Here is a 19,083-nt window from a genome sequence, read left to right as displayed (position 1 = left end):
CACTGTCGTACTGTCCTTGGACTTTCTCAAGGCTAGAGCTCTACCACTTGAGCCTCAGCACCACTTCTGGCTTTTTTTTCTATGTATGTGGTACCGAGGAATTGAACCCTGGTCCTTGTGCATGCTAGGCAAGCACTTTACCACTAGGCCAAACTCCTGGCCCTCTCTTTTTCTTTCTTTGTGCTAGTCTTGGGGCTTGAACTGTGATCCTGGGCACTGTCCCTAAGCTTCTTTTTGTACAAGGCTAGCACTCTACACTTGAGCCACAGCCCTCTTTCAGCGTTTTCTGTTTATGTGGTAGAAGAATCAAACCCAGGGCTTCATGCATGCTAGGCAAGCACTCTACCACTAAGCTACATTCCCAGCTCCCAGTGCTTCTCTTATTTATTGCTGTAACTCTAGTTCCTAATATCTTGCACAGTAGCTAGGCCTTAGTTGACTGTGTGTGTGTGTGTGTGTGTGTGTGTGTGTGTGCACGCGCGCACGTGCGCGCACGCATGCATGTGTGTACTGGAGCTTGAACTCAGGGCCTTGTGCTCTCACTTTGCTTTATTACTCAAGGCTGACTCTCTACCACTTGGGCCATACCTCCATTTCTGGCTTTTGCTGGTTAGTTAGACATAAGAATCATAGGACTTTTCTGCCTAGGGTGGCTTCAAATTTATGACATTTAGATATCAAGCCTCTTGAGTAGCTAAGGTCACAGGTAAGAACTCATGATCCACTGGAGCCCAGTCAGCATTACCTGCTTAATTCAGTTGTTGAATAAGTGCATGAAGACAGGCATGACCTTGGACTATTCATTCTAATTACCAATTACCCATTGACACCTTGCTATATTGGAGATGTGAAACACTGAGACCCCGGCTGGAAGTGTAGCTCAGTGGTAGAGTACCTGCCTCACTTGCATTAAGCTCTCTTGGTCTGGGTTGAATCCCCAGCACTAAACACACACACACACACACACACACACACACACACACACACACACACACACACACACACACGAAGATCCTGGAAGAGCATATTCAGCAGTAAGTCATTTGCCTGGCAAGCAGAGGGCTCTGGGTTTGGTCCTCAGCACTCAAAAACAACAAAAACCCTTGAGACCTTAAAAGTGGGGGTAACCTGAAAAATACATCAAGAGAGAAGGCGTATAATTGTTCCTTGTCAGAAACCTGATGAAGTCTCAAAAGCACACAGCACTGCTACATCCATTTGTGAACACGTGTCACAAGTCCCAGTCTTTGATTCCAGGAATAATATCTGGGGCAAAGTCTTCATCACAGGAGGGATTATATACCAAAGCCTGGGCGCTCTGGAGGGGCCACAGGCTGGTGGGTAGGCTGATGGGTGGCTGGCATTGGCACTGCAGTTTTGCCTTATGGGGAATACATCCAGATTCCTGGCAAAGTAATCATCTGCCCCCAACATTCAAGAACCTAGAGGCCCCATATTACAAATGCAGAAACTGAGGCTCAGAGAGAAGGGAGTTTGCTGGAGCCCACACAAAATTCAGCCCAATTACTACTGGCACCTAGGACAAGATTCCTGTATAGCCTATGTTGATTCAAAGGTTTTTAAGGGGCTGGGAGTGTGGCAGAGTGGTAGAGTGCCTGCCTAGCATGAAGCCCTCTAGTTTGATTCCTCGGTACCATATACACAGGAAAAAAAAAAGCCAGAAGTGGTACTGTGGCTCAAGTGGTAGAGTGCTAGCTAGCCTTGAGGAAAGACCAAGGACAGTGCGCAAGCCCTGAGTTCAAGCCCCAGGACTGGCAAAAAAAAAAAAAAAAAAAAAAAAAAGAAAAATTCAAAAGCTTTCAATATGCGGATGGAGAGAGGAGGGGAGGGGGAGGGAGGAAGAGGAAAAACGGGGTGTGAGTGTCAAGCTAGGTGTGGGCTGGCAGGCAGGGACACACTGACTCACGTGCTGGGCAACTGGAGACATTGTGGGGAGGGGAGGGGCATCTGTGGGAGAGGGGAGCCGGAGGCTGGGGCCTGGCTGGGTTATTTTCAGAGCTGCTATCTTTGTCTGCATCTGCTAAATTATTAAACTGCGATCGCATCCTAGAGGGTGCTGGGCCAGGATGCCAGGAAGACTGAATAGGAGGGGTTGGATCTCTTAGCTGAGGTCCAGAATCTTCTAGACTGGGATGGAAGTAAACTCCTATGGTCTTGATCCTCCCCCATACCCCATTCTTACCACACTTTCAAGTAATGGAGAGGATCCAGCTGGGGGCACTCCAACGCCAAGATTCTATCCTAGCTGGTTGTTCTGGGTGGAGGGGCTGCTGCATACTGACCAGGACTCTGCAATACAGTCTGGGTGATTTCTTTACTTCCAGGGCCTTTGATACAGACTACAGGTGTGTGTGAGTGTGTGTGTGTGTGTGTGTGTGTGTGTGTGTGTGTGTTGGTACTGGGGCTTGATCTCAGAGCCTTACATACTTGCTTGACTTTTTTTTTTGAGCCATACTTCTATTTTCAGGTTTTTTTGATGGTTAATTGAAATAAAGAGTCTCACAGACTTTTGTGCCCAGGCTTTGAACTATGATCCTCTGAGTAGCTATTATAGGTGTGAGCCACTAGTGAATGGCCCCTCTCCCTCTCCCTCTCTCTCTCTCTCTCTCTCTCTCTCTCTCTCTCTCTCTCTCTCTCTCTCTCCCTCCCTCCCTCCCGGTCCTGGGGCTTGAACTCAGAGTGTAGACACTGTCCCTGAGCTTCTCTAGGCTCAAGGTTAGCACTCTACCACTTGAGCCACAAACCCCTTCCAGCTTTTTCTGTTTATTTGGTACTGAGGAATCAAACCCAGGGCTTCATGCATGCTAGGCAAACACTCTACCACTATAAGCCACATTCCTAGCTCTCTTCTCTTTTGTTATTTTACCTTTTAATCTTTTATTTTCTCTAAAAGGAATATTTAACTTTTAAGAAAATGAGGAAAACATAATAACTATGATAGTTTAAAAATGTATTTCCACCAAGGTAACTCATCTCTATAATCATAGCTATACTGGAGGCTGACCATGGTTCAAAACTAGCCTGAGCAGCAAAGTCCATGTGACCTTTATCTCCAGAAGGGATGTGCTTAGAATGAGGTAAAAGGAGGTGCTCGGCAAGATAAGTGTCATGTAAAGTCATATCAGCCATCACTGAATGGACCTGTAAAGACCCCCTTTGAGGAAAACACACACAGGATGTAGATTGTGGGTGGCCAATTCTGAAAAATGGGCTTAGCACCTACCTTTTTGCTGGGCACAAGTATTTTGCTTCTGTTTTTTGCCTAGTTTGCTTCACACTAGAAAGTTTAGGGAAATTTCATGGATGCAGCCCTGCCCAGTATAAGCCCTGCTCCTTGGCTCCTGACACTTAAGAGTAGTTCCAGCGGGGCTCAATTGGCTATAATAAACATTTTCTTTAACTGAGATCAGCTTGGTGATTCCTGGGGCTTCTCAGCCTCGAAATACTCCAATGAATCAGCAAAAAGCTGAAAGCAGAGCTGTGGTTCAAGTGATAGAGTGCCAGCCTTGAACAACAACCACAACCATAACCACCACCACAACAAACAAACAAAAAACTGAAGGAACCACTCTGGCTTTCAGATCAAACTCCATTATCAGCAGCAGATAATTGGACTCAAGAGAAAACTAAAAGCAGGAGAGAAAACTCTGGCATCCTTCCCTTCATTTTGCAGCCATCTCCTTTGTCTTAAAGCTTTGAGTCAGGCTCCTGTTTAACTACATGCAGGCATGTGAATCACTCAAGGAGCGTCTGTCTAAAAGATCTGGTGACACCTAATCGATCTCCCCATCTTTCTAGGCTGCCGGTTCAGAGTTACTAAAATATCTCACTCTCAGTTTTTTACAATATTCATTTTTAGATTCCCTAAAAGACACCTGAAAGCCTCTAGTCACTGGAGTCAAGGAACAGAAGAGCTTAGTAGGCATATCACCCCAAGCAGGAACAATCATCTCAAAAGAACAAATCTGCCCTTCATTCAAGAAGAACTTCTTAGAACTGCCTCAAAGAACCAGTGAACATAACGATCAGCTAGATCCCACTGCGACCAAGACTGCTCCAGTACGCATGCTCCCATCTCCTGTCCTGGTCTTCCCCCCATCAGTTCCTAGGAGGTAGGCTGAGATGCTTAATCTCATTCACCTTCCCAACATGGCTTTGCACCATGATCCTTTACCGTCTGTGGGATGCATGGCTGGACCCGAGCCTGGACCACTAGTGTAGGATTCCTGTTGACTATCGCCTGCTGGGGGTGTGGGGCACTGGAACCAGTTAGGGAGGACAGCAAGAAAGCTGACAGATGCCAGCCTTCCCTCCCTCTGGCCCTTCGCACATGGTGCTCCCTGTATATCTCCCTCACTTCCAACTCTTCACCATCCACTCTGACTTATCCTTCAGGTCCCCGTGTAAAATCACCTCCCGCAAGAACCTCACCAGATTTCCTTCCATCCAGCTGGCTGATTGAACTCTGTGTTCTCACAGCCTCTGTTTCCTTTATACTGAAAGAAATCTCACTAAACTGCCGTCACTTTCCAGGGTACCCCTCCGCACACTCAGGGTGAGACTCATCTATTAGTGCTGTGCCTCCCAGCCGCCAGCTCAGCAGAGGGGGTAATTCACTGTTGAATGGAGATGGTAGTGGGGGAAATGACATCTTGGGTATGGTATAAGCCCATAATCTGAGTCCTTGGGAGGCTGAGGCAGGAGGTTGGAGCGTTGAGGATAACCTGAACTGTATAGCATGAATGCATGAATACATGGAGAAAGGGACTTCTCCATTCTCCACAAGCCCTGTGTTGTTCATTATTTTTCAACTCATAGAAACATTTATGAGGCTGAAGGTGTGGGTCAGTGGTAGAGTGCTTTTCGTATGTAGCATTCACAAGGCCCTGGGTTCCATCCTTAGTAATGGAAAAAATATGTTTATTGAGTGTGTTATGGAGCCAGGCACTCTGTTCAACCTCAGGGGATTTTAGTGGTAAGAAAATCTAGTCTGATGGGAGATATTACTAATAAGTAAACAATGAAAAAAATACATCTAGCTATGACTTATGGGAAATGCCAAGAGGATAGGAGCAGGGAGTATCACTGGATAATGATGGAGAGATAAGAGGCATCGCCAGGGACTTGGGTTTTTCACTAGGAAGAGAAGGCTGTAGATCCTCAACTCCAACGACTGAGGGGAAGAGAATATTGATTTAGTCAGTAAATGTTAAATTATTTATTAATTTTATGTGGGCCTGGCACATGTTTTACAACTAACCTCCAGTTACTGAACATTTCCTCCCACTTAGAGAAATTAGTACCCCAGATCCTGGAAGGACTCTGTGTGTGTGTGTGTGTGTGTGTGTGTGTGTGTGTGTGTAATTCACATCTGACTGGGTCTTTGGATCTAAGTGATGGAAGGGGTGGAATTAAATCCTGACCCTGTTCTTGACTCCTAGGTTTGGGAACAATGCTCTGCCTGAGGCAAACAAAACACCTATCCTTCTTGTCATTTTGATGGAGATGCTGTGTGTGAGGCAGGGGGGGGTTCTCACTAGGACCCAAGGCTATTGATACAAAGGCCTATTCGGGGCCTAGTGACAGAGTCCTTGCCTAGGATGCACGAAGACCTGGGTTCGATTCCTCAGTACCACATACATAGAAAATCTGGAAGTGGTGCTGTGCTCAGGCCCTGAGTTCAAGCCCCAGGACTGGCAAAACAAAAACCAAAGGAGACTATTCAAAGGAATGCCACTATTTCCAGAGAGCTCCTTTACCCCTTGCTGGGGGTAAACCTGATAAATCCTGAGCTTCCTTCATCCTCCCAGAGCCTCCCTCCCTCCACTGCATCCTTCCACACTTCTGTGCCCACTAAATGCCTGGCTCTATGGGCTTTCCCCTCCAATGTTACTCCTGGTTAGTCACTGAGCACCTCCTTCCTCTCAGTCCTCTCCCTTCCTGCTCATTGAGCCTGGAGGACCCCTCAGTCTCTCCTGAGCTGTCTTTCTGGAGCCATGCTGTCATGCCCATGAATCATCACTCTGTGCAAAGCACCCAAGCACATAAAGAACACAAAGGAGGTGCCAGGCTCTGGTGGCTCACACCTATAATCCTAGCTACTCATGGAGCTGAGATCTGAATCATTGTTCTAAACGAGCCCTAGCAGGAAAGTCGATGAGAATTTGATTTCTAACTACCCAACAGTGGGAAGTGAAGTTGTGGTTCAAGAGGTAGAGTGCTAGCCTTGGGCAAAAAAGCTCAGGGACAGTGCTCAGGCCCTGAGTTCAAGCACCAGGATCAGCTTGTCTCCCCCCTCTCCCCCGCAATACACACACACACACACACACACACACACACACACACACACACACACACACACACACACACAGAATGCTGTTATCCTCTAGCCCACTGGACTTCCTCGGTAGCCTTCCCTTCTAGCTGAGCTCTGCTCCCCACAGCTATTTCACCTTGGGTCTGCTTCAGTCCTTCCCAAAGGCTTTCAGAGCCAATTAATTTCCAGCCCTCCAGACCTTGATTTACCAGGAACACCTTCTATCTCTACCAGCACCTTCAAGTTGATGGGCAAGGCTCAATATTTTCGTTTTACCAGCATGACTGAAATCCAGAGAGGGGATCTGGTTATTTGAGTCCCCAGAGGGCATGAATAGTTCATTCTAATTCTTGGCCTTGCTCCCTGATGCAGAGGCAGCTGGTTTATTTCTGGACAGAAATAAACTGCTGCATTTGGAGTCTCTTTTTCCCACCAAGTAAAAGTGTGGGGGACCCACTGGGAGGTGCACACTGAAAGAGGTAAGGGGGAGAGGCAGGAAAGTATCTTTGCACACTTTGAGGACCAAGGTTCCTGAGTGTGGGGGGGCATCAAGGTTTGCAGGCTCTGTGGCAGCTCTGCGGTGTTCATTTCACCAATGTAGGGCCTGTCTGGGCCAGATAGATGCCCAATCCTCCCGGATTGAGCATTCGCTTTTCTTTCTTTCCCCTTCCATAGCCACAGCGAGACCGAGGGGCCCTGGCAAGCCGTATGGACCGGAACACCAGGCAGATACGATTGGCCAAGGGACAGCCTGAGGTTTGGGAAGTCTCATTCACGGCTCAAGGGCTTCTGACCTGAGTTCTAGTCCAGATTCTCACTGTCCTAAGGTCTCAGGTAAAACCTTTCCTGAAGTGGGGGGTGGGGAGAGACTGGATTTTATGACTTCTAAGCACAGTTGCCAAAGCTGATGACTCTGAGGGATCAAGTAAATAAACATCACCGCTTTTCCAGCCGAAGGGAGGACGCGATGGGGGGCGGGGCGCGAAGGTCAAGGGGCCTAACGGGATTTGCTGAGCACAGGGGCCGGAGGCGGAGCAAGTTCAGAGAATCCGGCACCTGATTGGCTGCGCTGCCCATCGCCCCGCCCCGTGCTCTATAAGATGCCGGCGGCTGGTGCGGCGCTGGCGTGGGCACTGCCGCCGCCTCGGTCTCCTCGCGTGCCCGGCTTCCGTCCTCCCTGCGGGCAGACAAATATAAACTGCCGGGGTGGGGGGCGGGGGATGCCAGGCTGCCGCATCAGTGCCTGCGGCCCAGGGGCCCAGGAAGGGACGGCAGAACCGGGGTCCCCCCCGGCGCCGCCCCGGGAGCCCCTGGCGTCCCCTCAGCCCCCGCCCCCAACTCCGACCTTGACCCCGAGCCCCGTGGAGTCTCCGCGGCAGCAGGAGGCCGACCGGGCCTCGGCGAGCGCGGCCGAGGGTCAGGAGCTGCAGCGCTGGCGTCCGGGCGCTAGCGGGGGCGCGGGGGGCGCGGGGGGCGGCGGGGCGCCGGGCGCGGGCGGCCGCGCGCTGGAGCTGGCCGAAGCGCGGCGGCGCCTGCTGGAGGTGGAGGGCCGCCGGCGCCTGGTGTCGGAGCTGGAAAGCCGCGTGCTGCAGCTGCACCGGGTCTTCCTGGCGGCCGAGCTGCGCCTGGCGCACCGCGCCGAGAGCCTGAGCCGCTTGGGCGGCGGCGTGGCGCAGGCCGAGCTCTACCTGGCGGCGCACGGGTCGCGCCTCAAGAAGGGCGCGCGTCGCGGCCGCCGGGCCCGCCCGCCCGCGCTGCTGGCCTCGGCGCTGGGCTTGGGCGGCTGCGTGCCCTGGGGCGCCGGGCGGCTGCGGCGGGGCCACGGCCCCGAGCCCGACTCGCCCTTCCGCCGCAGCCCGCCGCGCGGCCCCGCCTCCCCCCAGCGCTGACCCCGGCGCGCGGACGCCCGGCCACCCCGCCATCGCCGAGCTGCTGCTGACCGACGGATTCCGATGCTGGCTGGGCGGATGGCGTCATCTACGAGGATGGACAGACTGACGGTTGGCAGGAAGAAACAGTCGGGGGGAGCCAGCGGCACAATAAAGGAAACTGAGGTGCGGTGTTAGTAACTGCTGTTTTCGGGGGTCAAGTAGGACGGGGATGGGGGCTGTGCAGGATCCGAGATCTCCCTTCCCTGGGGCGTCTGAGCCCTAATACAGAGGTCCATCTTCTGCAGCTTCCTCCCCCAAACCAAGGGTTAGTGATGGCACCAAGGCCTCCTTATAGGCAGAGTTGGACAGATGGCCGGTGCTGAGCTCCGGGAAGGATTCAATAACAAACTTTCACCATCGGGGGCCACACTCGGCTCTTGCGTTGCTTTCCTGGGTCCCTTGAGATGTAAGAAGTCTTGCTTGCCCGTGAGGCTGCTGCTTTCTGGCACCTCCATACCTTGGGGAGGCCAGAAATAATGAGCTCCCAGGACAGGGTGAGGGCCAACACGGGGCTGTAGGACCGAATTCTCCTCTCGGATCTCTTTCCCATATTGAAGATTGCTAGAGATTAAAGATTTGTCCTCCTGATTCTAGGATACAGCTTCTAATTATACATATATATATATTTACTGGTGCTGGTTCTAGGGCTTGGGTGCTGACTCTGAGTTTTTTTTTTTTTCCCCCCTCAAAGCTAACACCCTACCACTTGAGCCACAGCTCCAGTTCTGGCTTTCGGGATAGTTAACTGGATGTTAGGAGTCTCAATGACTTCTAGCCTGGGCTGGTTTGGAAGCAGCATCCTTAGTAACTAAGGTTACAGGGATGAGCTATTGTCTCCCAGGGGACACAGCTTTACTCACATTTCATGCAGCTAACCTGAGACCACAGCCTGACTGTGATAACCAAGGATGGGTGCAGGACATCCACATACCAAGGGGCCTCATCTCAGTCTCTAAGATGATTCTGTCAGACATGGAGACACGTGGTCCCTTTAATACCCTCAAGGGGGCAGGTATGGCATCAGTTTCCTGAAACAGGGGCCCTTAAAGGGCTTCTGCTTCTGCATCCTGTCCAGCTACCCTTGCTTCAGATCCCTGTTGCTCTGCCCCCACTTACTTGTGAGTGGTCTGGCTCAGCTTTGCTGCTGGCCTGCAGCCTCACCTGTCAGTGAAGTGGTGTTATCACCTCCCACAAGGGCTGTGGGGCAGCAGGCAGGCAAGAGAGCCATCTTCTTTCACTGTAAGTCATGGTACCACAGTTCACTCTTTAGAATCACACCTAGAAACAGGTGCTGATTTTGCTCAGGAACGAATTAAAAGTCCTAATTTTACAGAAAGGGGAGGGTATTTCTCAAGGTCACATGCCAGTGAAGAAGAGAGCCAGGTGCCAGGCGTATGTGTGCCCTTGCCATGGTATCCTGGCTAGGCTAGACAGCCTGGCCCTGGTTCTGTCTCCTGTGTGATATAGAATAACTAACTGCGTTCCCTATCTGGGCCAGTTTCCTGTCATCATCCTCTCTGACTACTTGAGAGAGATTGAAGGAGGAGTCACAGGAAGCTAGTCCAGTCCTACATTGCTGTGACATCTGGGGTCTTTATTTGAACCTCTCTCATCAGCCTTCCTTTTGCTTGAACTCAGGGCCTTGCACTCTTTTTTTTTTTTTTTTTTTGGCCAGACCTGGGGCTAGAACTCAGGGCCTAGGCACCGTCCTTGAGGTTTCTCAAGGCTAGCACTCTACCACTTTGGCCACTTCTGGCTTTTTCTGTGTATGTGGTATTAAGAAATCAAACCCAGGACTTCGTGTATGCTAGGCAAGCACTCTACCACTCGGTCACACTCCTGGCCCCAGCCTTGCACTTTTGTTTGACCCTTTTGCTTAAGGCTGGCACTATACCTGTTGAGTCACAGTTCTACTTCTTGATTTCTGGCCATTTTGCCATTTTTAGTTGGAGATATATGAGTTTCACTGACGCCCCAGCTGGCTTGAGATCCTGAGATCTCAGCCTCCTGAGTAACTAGGATTACAGATGTGAACCACCAGTGACCAACCCAGGTAGCAATCTTGTTCTGTTCTATCAGCTGACAGCTGGGCCTTCCTGAATTCTTCTTAGTTGGGGAAGGGAGGTCCAGGAGGAGGTCTCAGAAGCTTCTGAGAAAGCATAGGGCCTAGGAAGCAGCGGAGGGCCCTGGCATCTTCTGCCTCCCTGGGCAAAGAGGACCCTCCAAGGCTACTTAGGTCATTCAAGTTCCAGATGCCTAGAGAGAACAGGACTTGTTGGAGGAGTCAGAGTCAGGGAGCTTAGGCTGCAGCCAGGGCTGTTTGGTTTCTGGGTTGCAGGGGAGGGGAGATTGGTGCAGAGAAGCTATTAGCTAATGGCACAAAGTGCTTTATGCCGTGCCAATTTTGCCTTGCTCTGGGATTTGTTGGTAATCAGCTTTGTCCTGACTTGGGTGGGGTGGGCATGTAGGTAGAGAATTAGAGATGACCTTTGCTGGAGAAAGAACTGTAGGTGGGGGCTCCATGGAGACTGGACCTTAGTCCTGGTACCCCAGGCATGACTCCTTCCCTGCCCACCTCAGATGCCACACTGCTCTCCATCCAGTGCCTGGCCCAGAACCCAGAACTCAGTGACTGAAGCTCAGCTGCTTAGTGGTACTCTTCATTACTCAGCCAACTGGCAAAAATCATTTTTCTACTCCAGCCCTGGCCCACCGGGGGTCCAGTCTAGAAGCTCTGCCTGGCTCTGTTTTCTTCTCATCAACAAATATTCACAGACAAACTCAGTTCAGAGGTTTCAGAAAGGGACCTGAAACAAGGGCCCTGCATTTAATTGCATATGTCTTCTGGTCTTCCTCCCTCCAGGTAGCTTTCTCTGGTTGTTACCATCCTGGAAGATTCCCTGGGAACAGGGAGGCAGCTATTTGTATTGTAGACCTCCACTAATAAGTAGTTCCTGGACCAGAGAAAACCCCTTATTTTCCTCTACTACTTTCTGATTTTAAAAAAATGGTTAGGGCAGGGTCTTGCTCTGTAGTCTAGGCTAGCCTTGAACTTACTACAGGCTGATCTCAAACATGTGATCTTCATGCTTAAGCCTCCTAAGTGCTGAGATTACAGGCATGAGCTACCATATCCAGCCCTTGAACTTTGAACACTTTTTTTCCTCTCTCCCTCTCTCCCCCCCTCCCCCCTCTCCCTCTCTCCCTCTCTCCCCCTCTCCCTCCCTCCCTCTCTCCCCTCTCCCTTCCTTTCTTTCTTCCCTCCTTCCTTCATCATGCAAGTGTTCTACTACTTGAGTCATATCCAGCTCGATTTGTTTTGCAGATGGCTTTTACCCTGGCTGGCCTTAGATGGTTAGCTTTGTATCTTCCCCCAACCCCCAAGCAATTGAGACTATAGCCATATACCACTATGTCTGGTTCTGAATTTTTTTTTTTTGGTGCCAGTCCTGGGGTTTGAGCTCAGGGCCTGGACACTGTCCTTGAGCTTTCCTCATGGCTAGTGTTCTACTCTACTACTTGAGCCACAGCACCACTTCTGGCTTTTTCTGTGGAGGTGGTACAGAGAGATCCAACCCAGGGCTTCATGCATGCTAGGCAAGCACTTTACCACTAGGACACACTCCATGCTCCTGAATACTTTCTTTTTTGTGTGTGTGAGTCATGGGCCTTGAACTTGGCCTGGGCATTGTCCCTGAGCTCTTCAGCTCAAGGCTACCACCCTACCCTTAAGCCAAGCTCCATTTCCCATTTTCTTGAGATTAACTGGAGATAAGAGTCTCAGGTCCGGGCCGGGAGTTTGGCCTAGTGGTAGAGTGCTTGCCTAGCATGCACGAAGACCCAGGTTCGATTCCTCGGTACCCACATACATAGAAAAAAGCCAGAAGTGGTGCCTGTAGCTCAAGTGGTAGAGCTCTAGCCTTGAGAAAGTCCAAGGACAGTGCTCAGGCCCTGAGCTCACACCCAGGACTGGCAAAAAAAAAAAAAAAAAAAAAGAGTCTCAGGTCCTTTTGTGCCTGGGCTGGCTTTGAACCTTGATCCTCAGATCTCAGCCACCTGAGTAGCTAGGATTACAAGTGAAAGCCACTGCACCCAGTTATGAACACTTTGTTGATAACCCCCAGCCCTTTGGACTAGATTAAGTCCAGAGGTCCTAGTGTATCTATGACACAGTAAGAAAGCTTGGGCACTGAAGATTGGTTTCTGGAACAGAGCACATTGATGTCCACCAGTGAATCTGAGCTCTCAGCAAAGGGAATGAGGGAAATGGAAGCCTGACCACTTAAGAGTTTCCTTTGGACTTGCATCTGTCTACCTGGGTGAGCTCCTTTCCTCTTGGTCCCCAGCAGTATGTGGGTGGTGCCACCAGAGGGCAGTGTGTGGCATCATGAGTTATCAGGGTGTGGCCTGGAGCAAATTTGGACCCCAGTAGCCTCACCCCTCAACCATCCCCTGCCTCAGAAGCTCAGGGCTTCCTGGCCATAAGTTTGGCCTAGATAGAGGATTTGCCTAGCATGCATGAAGCCCTGGGTTCAATTCCTTCCTTAGTATTACATACACAGAAAAAGCCAGAAGTGGTGCTGTGGCGTAAGTGGTAGAGGGCTAGCTAAAGGACAAGGAGTTTAAGCCACAATACTGGCAAAAAAAAAAAACCAAAAAAACAAAAAACCCAAAAACAAAAAAAACAGAGCTTCCTAACTTGAGCTGTGAGGATCTGCTGAACAAACAGGACTGCGACTGACTGAAGTGGCCTAGAAAGCAGGCTGAAACGACACAGCTCAGGTGCCCCAAACCTGCTGGTGGGCAGTGTCCAAGAGGATCTACTTTTAGAACAGAGGGAGAGACTCCTGCTTTAACGTGTACTTTCTTGCTGGAGGGAAGTTTTTGGGAAAGCTTGGGGATTGCTAACTTGTTTTTTCTTCCACTAGTCCCTGGCTACACCCTGGCCAGTGATGGGGAAAGGAAACCCTTGATTCTGGAATGACATGTTAACCACTTTTAATCCAGACTTTGTACCAAGCACTTACACTTATCCAGCCGCTCTGCAGAGTCAGGGATCTTATACCCATTTCCATAAATGAGGAGGCTGAGGGTCAGGGGGCAGAAGACTTAACCCATGTCATAAAACCTGTGAGTGCTTTAACATCTGTCTAGGTGCAGCAGGCTAGAAAAATTCCTTTGGGGTGGGAGTAGGGGGTGTCTCTGGTTCTTTACAGCTATGTATAGTGACCCCTAGTGCTTGTTCTGGGAAAGGGTGCGAAATGTTGAGGGGTGGCTGAATGCTCTGCACTCTGCCAGGCTGAGTCTCATCCAGATGGCCACCAAGATGGGCCATCAGATGGGATATCAGATTTCTAAGGATGCAGGACAGGGGCTTGCCTCTGCCTACTCTCCCTGAAGAACTGGAATATTTGGTTGCTTAAGAGAGTAAATGAGCTGAGCAGTAGTGGCTCACGACTGTTATCTTAGCTATTCAGGAAACTGAGATCTGAGGATCATGGTTTAAAGCCAGCCTGGGCAAGAAAATCTGTGAGACTCATCTCCAATCAACTACTCAGAAAAAGCCAGAAGTGGTGCTGTGGCTCCAGTGGTAGAGAGGTAGCCTGAGCACAGAGAGGCTCAGGGATAGTCCACAGGCCCTGAATTCAAGCCCCAAGTTGAGAGAGAGAGGGATAGCAGGAGAGGGTACCATGTACCATGGCAGGCAGAAAAGAATCCAGGGGAAACAAAACAGACCTAGGAATCACTGCTGGCCTGGGTCTTCTCAGCTTGTGGATCTTCCCCCTTTCTGAGTCAGTTTCTTCAGGGCGCTTGTTTTTTGTTTGGGACGGGAGGAGCTAATGCCTGGGTCTTGTTACCATAGTAGGGATGGATAGAACCAACAGAGGTAGTGGGATGGTAGAGCCAATGTGCTTAGGCCAGCGCATTAAGTGGCAGCCTCTCCACAGTGGGGCAGTGTAGGCCTTGACTTCTTTAAAGCATCACCATATTGGGACTCCCAGGCACAGCCTCTCCCCACCCCAACCCTGGGAAACTCCATAAGGGGAGAGGTGGAGGAAGGGCAGGTTTTTCATCCCAGGAACATTCCATTCCAGCTGCTCAGACCAGTGGGGATCCCAGCCAAGAACAAAGGCCCAAGGGAACCTCGGCTTTCCTCTGGAAGCCCCATCCTGTACTGGTGCCTCCCGTACCAGCTCCCCCCTGAGCCTCTCCCAAGGAGGCACAAGATGAAGGTGTGGGTGGAGCTGGGTGTCTATGGGAAAGAAGTAATCAACACTTCTGGAATTATTCTTTCCAGCTCCTTCCAGCCTTCCCTTTGGATCTGAACTTCTGGATTCTGCTTCTTCCCTGGACTCCTCCATTGGCAAAACTTCCAGAACCTTCCTCCTGACCTCAGCACTCCCCTTCTCAGGAGCCTTTACTGCACAGGGTTAGATTCTAGGAAATTTACCCATACTTTATATTTCTCCTTGGGCTCTGCTTACTCTGCACCAGCGGAGCAGTTAGCATAGATGATGGGAAAATGCCGCCCATGTTTCCAGTGCTGGTGAAAACGAGTTTTGGCATAGCTGGAGCCCCCATTTTGGTAGATCTCATTGCTTCCTAGCCTACCAGCACTAGGAGGCCTGTTTGACAGAAAACAGTGCTCAAAGAAATGCCTCAGTTTCCCTCACTGACTGCCCTTGCTCTCCCTTATGGAGCTGTGCTGTGCCCCTCACAAGTCAGCGGCTGCCTTTGGGGGAGATACACCTTTTACTCAGGAAGAGGTGGCAGCAACATAAAACTTCCAAAGTTTTAGATGCAAAAGGGAAACCCATGTACTCAGATGTTGTGGTAAAGAGGAGAGGCGTCACGGTTGTTCACACATAGCCCAGAACCCATAGAACTCTACCAAGTGAATGTATGTTAAACATGTCCCAAGACTATATATGCAGGAAGAATAAATCTCAGTCATGTGAGCCTGAGGTGTGTGGTTTGCCGGTGCTTCCTTTCCTTCGTGTGTGCCGCAGCTCTTTCAGCTGTCGGTTCCCTGAGCCGCATCTGTCTGGTTTGGCAACCTTGGAACTTTTGACCCGTTTCTCCTGTGACTTCCTCACAGCTGACCTCCCCGAGTTTGCCCAGCAAAGGCTGTGGTGAGGAAGCTCGGGGATGGGAACCTGTGTGGCACCAGGACACATTGTGCAGGTTTGGGAGTCTGGCAGCAAGAGGGGACACACAGGAGCTAGAAAGAGTTGTTTTGAGACCAAGTCTCACCATTTAGGTCAGGCTGGCCTCCCAACACATGATCTTTCTGCCTCTGCCTCTCTAGTGTTGGCCTTACTTATTGAAGGAAATAATAAAGGAGCTGGGAGGTGTAGTCCAGTGGTGTAGAGCTTGCTTAGCATGCCTGAGGTCCCAGGTTCAGTCCCTGCCACTAAGAGGAGCTGAACTAACCAGGGATGGGGAGTTAGCTCCCAGACTCCCACAGGTAGGATACCTTTACAACTCCCGCTCTGAGAGAGGGGGGAGGTAGCTGTGTGAGGACCACTGCTAGGGGGCATGGCCACCAAGAGGACTGGGGAGAGGGAGGGAGCAGGGAGAAGCACCTTGCCTTTAGTCTCCTCCTGGGCCTCCCGCTGTCAAACTGCCAGAAGCCAGGTACCAAGGGAGCTACTGACTGCTAGCCTCTCCTCGGAGGGACAAGATTGGACCTGGAGGGAGCTGACACAGAGTATTCCAGCAGGGGAGAGGACTTTTCCCAGTCCATGGCCCCAGTGTCTCCCTGGGATGTGGGAAGGAGTGGGTCTAGGGAGTCCCCCAGGGCTGAAGGTAGAAGATAGGGCTTTCCTTCCTCAGCTGTCTCCTCACTGATGGCTGTCTATCCTGAAGCCTTAGGTGGCTACAGAGGCTGTTGAAGAGCAATGTCAGCCACTGAGTCAGTGCCTTTCTCACACAAGGGAACATCGGACCACACCCTGACACACCCACAAGCATGCAGTTGCTCCTACAGGCCCTGACAGTCACCTTAAGCCATGAATCCTGCCACGTGTAGACCCAGCTGGGCGTGGTGGCATACACTTGAAATCCCAGCACTCAAGAGGCTGAGGCAGGAGGACTGAGAGTTTCAGGCTACTTAGTAAAAACCTGTTATAACCTAACACACACACAAAACGCAAATTAAAAACAAAACAACAAAACAACAAAAAACAGGCTGGGAGCTTGGCTTAGTGGTAGAATGCGTGCCTAGCATACACGAAGTTTAGACCTGGATTCGTTTCCTCAGGACCACATACATAGAAAAAGCTGGAAGTGGCAGAGCTCTAGCCTTGAGAAAGGACAAGGACAGTGCTCAGGCCCTGAGTTCAAGCCCTAGGACTGGCAAAAAAAAAAACCACACACACACACACACACAAAACAAAATGAAACAAAACAACTAGCTGGGCAGGGTGGCTCACGCCTACAATCCTAGCTACTCAGGATGCTGAGATCTGAGCTTGAGGTTCAAAGCCGATCTAGGTACTAAAGAAGGTGAGACTCATCTCCAATTAATCACTAGACAACGGGAGGTAGGGCTGCAAGGTGTAGGGTAGTAAGCTTGAGCTGAAGAGCTCAGGGACAGCGCCCAGGCCCAGAGTTCAAGCCCCATGACTCACAAAAACAAAACAGAAAAACCCCAAAACACCCACCACTATATTCTGCCACTTATACACAAGGTGTTCACTGCCACATACACGACAAGAGACATAGTGTCAAATAATCATGAAATGAGTGTAGGGAAAGGTATCTAGAAAGTAGCAGAAAAGTCCATTTTTTTTTCATCTGAAAAGCTAAAATAATGCTCATTCTTTGGTTACGGAATTGTTACAAAAGTAAAATGGAGGGGCCAGGAGTTTGGCCTAGTAGTAGAGTGCTTGCCTAGCATGCACAAAGACCCGGGTTTGATTCCTTGGTACTACGTACATAGAAAAAAGCCGGAAGTGGTGCTGTGGCTCAAGTGGTAGAGCTCTAGCCTTGAGAAAGTCCAAGGACAGTGCTCAGGCCCTGAGCTCAAGCCCAGGACTGGCCAAAAAAAAAAAAAAACAAAAAACAAAAAAGCAAGAGTAAAGAGAAGGGTGACAGTCAGGTATCATTGAGCTTAGTGCCTGATCCTGGAGTAAGGCCTATCAGGTGATACCTGTGAACTGCCTCACATCTCACCCTCTCCTCCCCACCCCTAGCCAGCCAGACACCCTCAGGCACACTTGCTTTTTTTTTTTTTTTCAGGCTCACCTGTCAGGGCATGAGCATTTACAGACAAGTTTCCTTAGCCCAGAACACTTTCTCCAGACATGGCTCACTTCTCATTGTCTTGAAGTCTTTGCTCCATCAAGTTTAGTTTGTTTTCCCCTCAAGATTAGTGCTCTATCCCTTGAGCCACAGCTCCACTTCTGGCTTTTTGGTGGTTTACTGGAAATGAGTCTCAATAAGGATTGAATTTTCCTTCTCTGGCTGATTCTAAGAACTCAGTCTCCTGAGTAGCTAGGATTACAGGCATAAGCCACCAGCAGTTGGCTTCATCTGTGGTCTTTAACTTGGCCAACCCAGCACTTTCACATCCTTGGTTAACATTTTTGTTGTTGGTCAGGGGTGAACTCTGGGCCTGGGTGCTGTCCCTGAGCTCTTCAGCTCAAGTCTACCACCCTATCCCTCAATCTACAGCACCACTTCAGGTTTTCTAGTGGTTAATTGGAGATAAGAGTTTCACAGATTTTAGTGCCTGGGCTGGCTTTGAACTGCTTTGCTCAGATCTCAGCCTTCCGAGTAGCTAAGATTATAGGTGTGAGCTGATTAACATTTTTATGCACTGTGACCTTTTAAGGCCGTACTATTTTATCCACTCAGTAGAATGCAGTCAGCACTAGGATAGGGATGTCTGCCTTTGGTTTGCATTCCCAACACCTACAACAGTTATAGACACAGGATGAGCTGCAAGGAAAGTGTATCTGTGCTTATCTTGGTTTGTTCCCCCTCCCCAAAACAAGCTATAGCCAAGTGAACCCCACCCCAACAAGCTGAGCCTGATGTCTTTGTATTGTCCCCTCAGGCCTATGCTCATGTTCAAATAGACAAACTTTGTCCTTCCCAGGACCTTGGCTAGGTGGACACAGCTGGGATGGGGTGAGGGACTATTTCTGTCATCAAACAAGTGACTATTTAGAGCTTGGCATCCCAAGGGACGGGGTACCTCGCTGAGTGAGCAGGTGCTCAAGGCTAACACTCTTGAGCCACAGTGCCACTTCTGGCTTTTTCTGTGTATGTGGTTCCAGGGAAATCAAACCCAGGGCTTCGTGCATGCTAGATGAGCACACTGCTGCTAGGCCACACTCCCAACCCCCCCCCCCAATCTTTTTTTTTTGTGCCAGTCTTGGGGCTGGGCTTTCCTTGGGCTCCTTTTGCTCAAGGCTGGTGCTCTACTATGTAAGCCACAACTCCACTTCCACCTTTCATGATTAATTGTAGATAAGAGTCTGTGGACGTTCCTCTCAGGCTGGCTTCAAACCACAGTCCTCAGATCTTCAGCCTCCTGAAGAGCTAGGATTACAGGAATGAGCCACTGGTGACTGGTCACCTTTCCTCCTTAACAAGAGTTCTAGACTTGCCGAGGCAACGTGCAGATCACATGTGTAGAGACCGCTGGGTCTGGTAATCGGATTGGGTCAGGGGTGAGGGAAGGAAGGACTGGCAGCACTGTCAGCTCCTACAATGCTACCCAGACTCAGACTGGGGAGGCTGCAGCTGCCTCTGCTGCCTCAAGGTTGTCCTTGGGAGAAAGCATGCCACCGGGCGCAGTGTAGA

The 19,083-nt window shown here is 50.3% G+C and overlaps 1 protein-coding gene across 1 annotated transcript; it reads left to right on the top strand.

Annotated features, from left to right (window-relative positions):
• Positions 1-7,473: 7,473 nt before the first annotated feature.
• Positions 7,474-15,233, top strand: Trnp1 (TMF1 regulated nuclear protein 1). Its single transcript, XM_090333843.1, has 2 exons — positions 7,474-8,391; positions 14,567-15,233. Exon 1 carries the CDS (start codon positions 7,558-7,560, stop codon positions 8,224-8,226), a length of 669 nt encoding a protein of 222 aa, XP_090189969.1. The 5' UTR covers positions 7,474-7,557; the 3' UTR covers positions 8,227-8,391; positions 14,567-15,233.
• The last annotated feature ends 3,850 nt before the right edge of the window (positions 15,234-19,083 follow it).

The sequence above is a fragment of the Megascapheus bottae genome, chromosome 6 (assembly GCF_031878675.1).
Source record: "Megascapheus bottae isolate mThoBot1 chromosome 6, mThoBot2.hap1, whole genome shotgun sequence".
Lineage (NCBI taxonomy): Eukaryota > Metazoa > Chordata > Mammalia > Rodentia > Geomyidae > Megascapheus > Megascapheus bottae.
The sequence above is the reverse complement of the archived record's forward strand: the minus strand, read 5'-3'. Positions and strand labels throughout refer to the sequence as shown.